The 9,309-nt window shown below is 38.5% G+C and overlaps 1 protein-coding gene across 5 annotated transcripts in view; it reads left to right on the plus strand.

The window, feature by feature from the left end:
- PKNOX1 (PBX/knotted 1 homeobox 1) overlaps window positions 1-7,591 on the plus strand; it is a 30,490-nt gene extending 22,899 nt beyond the window's left edge. For 4 of the 5 annotated variants that reach the window (XM_026036167.1, XM_026036165.1, XM_026036166.1 and 1 more), the window contains 4 exons: window positions 1,653-1,781; window positions 2,835-2,911; window positions 4,463-4,635; window positions 5,496-5,804. In XM_026036167.1, the coding sequence (XP_025891952.1) occupies window positions 1,653-1,781; window positions 2,835-2,911; window positions 4,463-4,635; window positions 5,496-5,707 (591 nt within the window). In that variant the 3' untranslated portion in view covers window positions 5,708-5,804. Of the gene's footprint in view, window positions 1-1,652; window positions 1,782-2,834; window positions 2,912-4,462; window positions 4,636-5,495 lie in introns of all 5 variants that reach the window. The other variant, XM_026036164.1, reaches the window with a different exon arrangement.
- The last annotated feature ends 1,718 nt before the right edge of the window (window positions 7,592-9,309 follow it).

A 9,309-nucleotide genomic window follows, 5' to 3' on the forward strand; every position in this document is an offset into this window, starting at 1 on the left:
GATTAAAGCCTTTCTGATTGCTGAGCTAGGCTTATGGCAGCGTGGATTTACCCTGTTGGGTTACGATGGCACTGCTGGCGTCGTAAATTGGGCTTTATCAGAAGGATGTCACCAGTACTGTGAAAAGTTAGTAGCGCTGAATTTATGTAGGCTGAGAAGTATTTTGTCATGAAACTATCAAAATATKGAGCTGAGAGGAGGGGTGATCCTCATTAAGTGCTTGTCAGAGCATTTCCTGAAAGTTGGGGGGCAGGAGACTTTTGGGGAGGCTCTTTGGAGTTGGGCCAGGAAAGCCCTAAGGAAAAAAAATAAGGGAAAAGAAAGTATAGAAATGAGACAATTTTAAGTTACATTGGACTTYACAAGCTTTCTCTTAGAGCAGAAAACAGTAAATCAGCCCTTTCAGGAACCTGGAGCCAATTACCAATATGAATTAGGAGCTATTGTATCCACAGTATAAAAATCTATTGGTAATTATTGACTCCTTCTCTTCTCTTCTTCCACCTCCCCTGCTATCTCCCCCCAAAATATCCTTAGAGAATTATTACCTTCCTTTTCATGGCAGTAGCATGAATGTACTTGCCCACGTTCTGCCTTAGAGTACATGAAGTTTTGTCCTTAGATATCTTTGGGAAGGAAATGTGTAAAATTAGTCTCCTAGACTGCAGTGTTTTTTGAAGAAAAATGATTTTTGTCCTTCAGATGGGGGAAAAAATAAGATACTGCATGGAAAATAATATGAATTTAAAAAGTTTGTCCTTCAATATACTATCTATCTGTAGCTTCTCTTCATGTTAATAGGAATCTCAGAACCACTTCTAGCTAGATTTGGAACCCTATTCCTTGCCAGCAATGGGAAATCTCTCTTCAAGTTCTCCTTTCAGTATTTGAGTACCATGGAAGTRGGATGGAAATACTACGGGAAAGCTGTGAAAGTTCATTACAACAAACCCTCTGTAGATAAAGATACTATTTAGGATGTAAAATGTTATTTTAGAGAGATAAGTATGCTCCAAATATGTATATTATACACACATATTTATGCACACATATGTATATAAATRTATAAAATATATTTATATGGAATATATAACTGTATATAAATATATTAATATAAATGTATTTTTGTATATGTATATGCACATAGAAASGTATATTCCTACACATACAAATGCACATTATGAGTTTGTGTGTGTATGTATATATTTCTATACATATATTATATATCACAGAATCACAGAATGATTGGAAGGGACCTCTAGAGATCATCTAGTCCAACCCCCTGCTCCAGCAGGGATGTATAGGTGCACACACATACGCTTGTTGTAATTTGATAGTATAAATCTAGCTCATAAATGACCTTTAAAACTTGTKGTATACATGGCATTGACATGACTGGCTTCAAGAAATTGATCTGTGTTGTTTGAAAGAATTGTTCTAGAATGATTGGAGTTAGAATTTTCTGAAAGAATATCTCGTATACAATTTGTATATTGTTTCTTACCAACTTTGCCCAAATTCTGAAGAATATATCCACTGATACTCAGAGGTGAAGTGCTTGGTTTTTGTTTTTGTTTTTTGCTACCTAATTACTATCTAATACTGCYATTACTATGTTAATTTCTTTATTTCTTCTCGTGTTATATTTGCAGCTTCAGTTGCAATTAAACCAAGATCTAGGCATCTTGCATCAAGATGATGGCTCATCAAAAAACAAAAGAGGAGTTCTTCCCAAGCACGCTACAAATGTGATGAGATCTTGGCTCTTTCAGCACATAGGGGTAAGGACTGAAGATGATCAGGAGTCACAAGGTTTGATGCAACTCTTAATATAATCTCTTACAATCTACTTAATAAAGGAGGTAAATTTGTTGTCTCTGTGTAATCTCATTTCAGTTTTCCCTCAGATCTTCTGGAGTAGTTCCATAGAGTCTAAAGTAGTAGTTCCACAGAGTAACATCAGCTGATTTTATTATTTAATAAAATACTTTGTGCTTGCACCCCACGCTCTCAAAAACATGGTTGAAAGGGATCTTCCTGTTTTTCAGTGTGTTGAGAGTGGAGTGCTCTCCACACCCTGCTTCCTGGCAAAGTGAAAAGTGGTTCCAAATACATATATGTGTGTGTATTTGTGTGTGTTTGTGGAGGAGAACTACATTTTTTTGGGAGATTATTCCCCTTTCAACAACCTTTCTGACACGTGCCAGTTGTGTTCCTGTCTACTTGTACTTTCAACAGACTGTCTTTCCTTTGCAAAAAAATATTTGTCCTTGAAGGACATGTAGGTCTTAAATACACTATACTATAACTTATAGTGTGGTTATTTTCTGTTTTTAGCAATTGATTCTACAACAGACAAGCTATACAGGAAAATCTGGATGTTTATTGCTATGCTATGTGCACTCTCTTCATTTGTAGCATTATTTAACGAGAAGAAATTTGTCAGTACTCTCATGTGACATTGCCTTTGGACAGCATAACTAATCAAATCTGGTCACATGCTGCGTTGCCCAGAGATCACGCTCTTTAACACTGTCAGCCATGAGAAGTTCTCTTCTTCTGAATTAGACAGTAGCAATTTAATGGTATCACAGACACTTTCAAGGGTAAAACCAGTTTTTGTCGTGAAGTACTCTGTTAAATGATCTTATCTACAAAAGTTCGTGTGGTTTCTTAAGCTTATGTTGTTAATGAGTCAGATGGCCTTAGTCTAGCAGCTTTAATCAGTTRTAAGATAGGGGTCCTTGTTTTTGATGAGGAGATAAAACGGAAGCTTACACCTTCTTTTTTTTTTTCTTTCTTTCTTTTGGGGATTTGCTTTTTATCCTGTTTAGCATCCATATCCAACAGAGGATGAGAAGAAACAGATTGCAGCACAAACAAATTTGACACTACTCCAGGTTAACAACTGGTAAGACCAGAGACGCTTACTTAATGTCTGTTACTGTTTCCACATGTTTGCAGCATACAGAAATAATTAAAGAATATACCATGGACATCTGGAATCATGCTTGCTGTGCATAGTACATGCATGTTATTTTTATAATGCATAAGCTATGATACTTGTGCCATTTAAATTCAATAATGACTCTGTAAAACTTTTATCAGTAAAGAATTTATTTTCTATAGCTGAAGGGATGGAAAGTTTTGTTCCTTTTGCAAATAGAGATTCAAATTAAGAGGATTTAGTGATCTGTGCAAAGGCTCTGAAAAATGTGCCTTAGTGATCATGGTTCCTGTGGTTTAAGAAGATACTGTCAACAGGTATTTGCCCTTATCTTCTCTCAGGGATATTACCCCCTGAGCAGTGATKTCCATGTGGAATGTGCCAGTGCCTCAACTACTCATTTCTTGGGTTGACATATTTTTTTAAAGCTATTTTTCACTCAAGGTATAAGAAAATAGTCCCAGAGCAGGTGCCAACGTGCATCATATTCTGCTCAGGGTATTGATTRCTAAAATTGCCGCAGATAAGTCCGCCAGGGCTCTTCCCCACATTTCAAACCTGATGCTGGCTAGCTGCATGCCTGCTGTGGGGTTCACTGGGGGATGCATTGGCCTGGCAGTGCACAGATTCCCAAGGTAGGCTACTGCAAACAGGCCTGCATGGCGTGCTGGTAAGAGAGCTTTTTGCTGCTGGGAGCTGACTGAGGAGCCTTGTCTTGCACCATGTGGACCTGGCAGCTCCCCCTTGCCTCTTTCCACTGCTGATAGAGGAGGCCTCTCCGTGTGSCTGGGCAGATGCAGCAGGGAGGGCTGCCCACGGGCACGGACAACTCCTGCTTCCCACAGGTAGCCACAGTGAAACTGCTTCAGTTAATTGCTGGTAGGGCAGTGAGATGTGGGCTAACTATTTTCTTATTCGCTAGCAGAGTAGGGCAAGGGCAGCAATTAGCAGTGTAAAGTAAACAGGCAGAGATCAAGGAGTGAAAAGGAGTTGGGAAAGATTGAAAAAAGTGTTTGATATTGTCTCTCCGATCAGGAACTAGGCCCGACAAAGCCAGGGAGCCTACAAAGCAAGTCATGCAGGAGCTTAGGTTAGCAATTTAAACCAGACCAAATGAGGCAGGAGCTACATTTTCAGGTGATTCCTAATGAGAAAAGTGTCAGCTTTTTGAATGATGCCATCAGCAGGTCCTCTGGTGATCAGCTTTTAATAAGCTCTTGCAATGTGCGTTTCTCATGCCCTCTGGAGAGCTTCCTCCTCTGGAGATGGAGGGAAGAGGCTGCTAGGAGGCAGATGAGAGGCCCGCTTTCCTAGCTGGTTTTCGGCATCAAAGGATGCCAGTGTTTTGGGGGAGTTTCACATATTTTAAAAGGGGAAAGGAGAGAGGGAAAAGAAAGGGAAAAAAAAAAAAAAAGGCAAGGTCAAGCTGGTAGGGAGATGTGACATTTTGCAATTTTAGTAATTCTGATTTTCTGATTTAATATTTTTTTCATTGTATACTTTGGTTGTGTTTAGGTTTATCAATGCTAGAAGGCGAATTCTTCAGCCAATGCTGGATTCCAGTTGTTCCGAAACTCCAAAAACAAAGAAGAAAACAGCTCAGAACAGGCCAGTTCAGAGGTTCTGGCCTGACTCCATTGCTTCAGGAGTTGCTCAGCAGCAATCTAACGAGCTTACAATGTCAGATGGTAAGGAGAGCTAGCTAGAAAGCAGATCATACAGTTAATCCTCTCTAGCACAGAATTTAAGTGCTTGATGCATTTAGTGGGAGGGAGCGTCTCAATATTTCTGCAAAACTGTTTGAACAGACAACAGAAATGCATCCTTTTTTTTTTTTTCCTTAAAATTTGTTTCTGTGTTTCCAGAGGGTATTACTGGAAGTTATATTGAAAAGTTTTTGCTTTTATTTCAAAAGTTATGAAATGATGTAGCAAAGGTTAGATGTATATGCACATTCTGAGATATGAGTTGCACATCAGTCATGTTCTCTCTGATTAGCAGTATTGGACTGAATTTTGAGCCTTGTGATTTCTGCGTCCTGTTCACATTCCTTTCAGTACTGCTTGAGGGGCTGAGCATCCGCAGTTCTGTTCATGCCTCAGGTGTTTCAAGTTGAGCACTGAGAAGTGGGGAGGTACAACAGAGCTTCCAAAGTTTTCTCTTGAAGTAACTTTGTTAGCAACAGATCATTAAAATATTTTTCTTTTTAAAATGGAATCTAATTGCTTTMATCTCAGGACCATCCTTTCTTTCCTGTAGCCTACTGCTTTATTACAAACTACAAACATTACAAATTACAAACCTGTAGCAGCTTTCCCCAACAAATGCAATGAATGTCCGTAACCCAGCTGGGTTGGAGCCAGCTTTAGTTCTGGGACTTCCTAATCTTTAAATGCTTGATGAGCTGAATAACRCAGCCTTTATTTGAATGCAGTCCCTTAGGTTTGCTTCCTATTGATTAGAAACGAACTCTGTTATCTACAGCTCTGTATTACCGAAAAAGAGCTGAGGAAAGATGCTCAAGCGTGGTGGTTTTGCTTCTCTCCAGGTGCTGTTGTAACAATCACAGCCCCAGTCAACATGAATGTAGACAGTCTCCAGTCCCTGTCGTCCGATGGTGCTACTTTGGCTGTTCAGCAGGTCATGATGGCAGGGCAGAGCGAGGATGAGTCCGTGGACAGCGGCGAAGACGACGCAGGAGATCTCTCGACGACAAATATCAGTGGGCTGGTCTTGGATAACAGCGATTCTCTGCAGTAGGAATCAAGAAAGAGTGACAAAATGCTTAGGAAAACGAATGAACTGACTGACTGTTTTTATAGTTTGCACAGCAAACATTTTACACAAGTTTTATTTCTAATATGTTTTATATGTAGATATAGAAGGGTGCACTTTTTTGTATTTCATAGTAAGCTTAAAGAGTGTTTTTGCAGGTGCAGCAACTTCTTTCAAATGTGTTTTTTATTTCTTTTCATTTTCTTATTTCAGAAAATTATATCTAGTAATATAAAGAACCACATAAGCACCCCTTTGTTCTCTGATGAATTGGAAGTGCTGCGGTTTCTAAAGAATTATGCAGTTTCAATTAGTGCTGTTATTTAACACAGCTCTTGACGGGCAGGTGATGTAAATTTAAAGCATGTGACACTAGTGTGTGGAACTTGATCATTGCGTTAGATACATATATTTGAAAGATGCTTCTGCACCTTAAAAACTGCTAGTCTGAGGTGGACAGCAACACACAGAAAGAAGATGGTGATGTGTGATTCAGTAGCGAATGTATGGCAATTTAAATAAGTTTAGTTTCTCTCATAGTCAGTGAGCCTGTTTATCATTTGCTAAAAAAAGAAAAAAAAAAAATTCCTATTTTTACCTTGCCGGGATTATTGGATAAAAAATATTTTTATAAATTCAGTAGGAATTGGGATGACGACTGTATTAAGCAGGAGAAAAACAAATTTCCAGAGGGGAAAAGAAAATGTTTAGTATTCCTATTTGGAAGGTCTGAAAACTGACCCAATTTAATAAACAAACCTACACTAGCGTCCTATGATTCTCAGCTATCCCATAGTGGTGTAGTATATTTGATAACAGCCTACAGAACGGCCCACTGTTTGCTGGGATTTTGATATTGTCAAACTTTGATTTATATTATGTGTAAACTAATAATTAATAATATTCAAATAACAATAACGCTGTATCTAAACATGTATCTGAAGATGTTTGCTAAATGGGTATTCAGGTAAGTAAATTCAAATACCCACAACACTTCCAGTTATTAGAGAAATTTAACAGTTTATAGTTTGTCCATCTGATGCTAAAAAATGAAAAGTTGCCTATTATGCAGTGATGGATTTACTATCTATTTGCTATTTTGTTGCATTTGAATATTTTTTCCCCAATACAAAAAGAAATAATTTATGGATTTATATGAAGTTTCTCTTCAAAGCTGCAGGTCACTGCTAGAGTATACAGCAGGCTTACTAGAGTAGGAGATCCTTGTGTGTCCTTCAAAAATTGAGAGCTTGTCATGAAAGCAGTTTTTTTGTTTCTTTTTGTTTCTTTTTTTTTTGTGGTAATAGATAATTTCTTCTTTCCCCAAGTTTGGAGTCTGTGTCTGTCTACCCATGAACACTTAGTTCTGGAACTTTGTATTCCCGTTATTAAGTACAAGTCTGCAAGTAACAGACTCCRAGAGTCTCATGGTATCATCAAGGTCCTCTTCTCCTCCAGTCCATGCGTCCYTATCTCGGCTTTGATCAAAGACAGAAATTTCTTCTCATTTAGACCACATCTAGTTGCATTTCTAACATGACAGGCAAAAAGGATGCAGAAAAGCTTTTAGGATGTTAGGCGCTGTATTTGAACAAAGYCCTTTAGCAAATGCAAACATCGAACTGAATATTCATTTTTTTTGCTTCACAAAATGCTCAGGCATGTGCTTAGGTCTCATTGATTTCAATAGGATTGAAGCATGTATTTTTTGACATGCTGAAATTCTTGGAAGCAGGTCTTTAAAGACTGTTTCCCAAGGCRTTTTTAAGTCAGTATGAAGAAGGATTTCACGAAGAAACGTCATGCTAGTGATTGGTAGCTCTTTTGAAAAACTGGTGTTGGGCTTTACTCARCCCAAATGCTTCTTCTTCAGTGGCTTTTGCTTACTCCCAGATGGGGATTTTATTTCTTGGTTCAAATACAGTAATGACTTACTCCATCTGGAGTTATGTTTTCTAAAGAACTTGTTTTATTTTAACTTTTCMACTTTGCCACTGATGTGCCATGCTTATTAAAGAGCATAGTAAATGAACAAYGAAAGATTTAATTAGGAAGACTTCAGCATAGCAGAATCTATCATCAGAATCATCAAATCTAGTTTGATCCTAAAATATTTAAAAAGACAACTGCCGTGCACCAATCATGCTCCTCTGGAAACACGCAACCTACTGTCCCTGCAAGTGATACCCAAGGTGATTAGAACCGAGAAACAGGTCAGCTCCTCGAGCACTTTGTCACCCTCACGGTTTCTGTTATACAATTGGTTTTGTTTGTTGGGTTTTGTGTGTTTTTGTTTGTTTGTTTTCAGGTACCCTTGTTCATATTAAATGGTGTGCTAATCCTAGCATGTGGACAGATGAATAACCTGCTTCTCAGCGTGTGCAGAGCTGTGGACAGATGCACTCTTCCAGATCAGCCTKTGCTGCAGGACTAGGCTGTTGCTGTCTCCTTTCCCCCTCTGACCAGAGTTGCTGCTGCCTCTGGGTCTCTCCCCATGCAGCATGAAGGAATCTGCAAGCAGCTCAGCCAGCATCGCGGTGGCAGCAGCCAGCAGCAGGAAGGCAGAAATGGGCAAAAATGGGCAATTCGGCAGTGTGTAGGCATCAGGCATCTGCCTGACCTTCAAGATGTCACAGCACTGAGAACTTAGAAAACAGAGAGGGAACTGATACCATTTGATCTGTGTATGGCTGGCTGGAAGAGAGTTCAGAAAATAGGTGCAGTTTATCTTGCATTTTGAACTCCGTTGGAAACAACTGGGCTTTATGGCTTGCAGATTTTGGAAAGATTAGGTTTTGGAACAAATTGTTTTCTGATTAGTGTTCTTCCCTATTTGCAGTGCAAGTTTTAATCTCCCGAGGTATTTGCCACCTTCTGTTCAGGTAGTGTATAAATACCTGAAAAATGAAGCTAACTGGAAAGTTACTATGAAAGGGAGAAAATTTAATAGTTTTACTACTGGCAAATCAAGAGGGGAAAAAAAAGGGGGGGGAGAGAGAAAGACAGGGAATTATAAAAACTGGGGGAAAAAAAAAGAAACTTTTATCAGTATAATCAAGGATATCCCAAAATAGAGAACTCAAACCTCTTTTAATTTAGTTAGAATTATGTAGTCAGTATAAACTACATGGAAGTGCTTGTTCTTTTCATGACTTTAAAAAGAAAAAAAAAAGTGTTCTTCCCTTTTTACTAGGTAAGAAAGATTACTGGGTTAAGGGAAGCATCACTGTTCGAGAAAGGAATGTGTTTACATTAGACAGTTGCAATGTTTTCATAGGGGACCTAACTCTAAGCCCGTGTATAATTCCCCCCCTTCCCACTCAAAGCAATTAAAGTCACATTCATACATAACAGAAGAGCTAGTTTGTTCTGAAACATCAGTGCAACTCTTGTGCAATTGCAATTATTGAAACAATCTTTTCAATGTAATCTAGTTCATTAACCTCAAACAGGGTTCTTGGTTCACTTTTCCCAAGATTTCTATACAAAGACAATTTCCTGTTATTCTTCAACATTGGGAACATTGTATTTAGGAAATCAATTCCAAATTGATCAGTGTGTGCTTAAAAATGACAACTCCATAGCAA

This window comes from Nothoprocta perdicaria, unplaced genomic scaffold (genome assembly GCF_003342845.1).
Source record: "Nothoprocta perdicaria isolate Ctin4 unplaced genomic scaffold, notPer1 scaffold_171, whole genome shotgun sequence".
Taxonomy (NCBI): domain Eukaryota; kingdom Metazoa; phylum Chordata; class Aves; order Tinamiformes; family Tinamidae; genus Nothoprocta; species Nothoprocta perdicaria.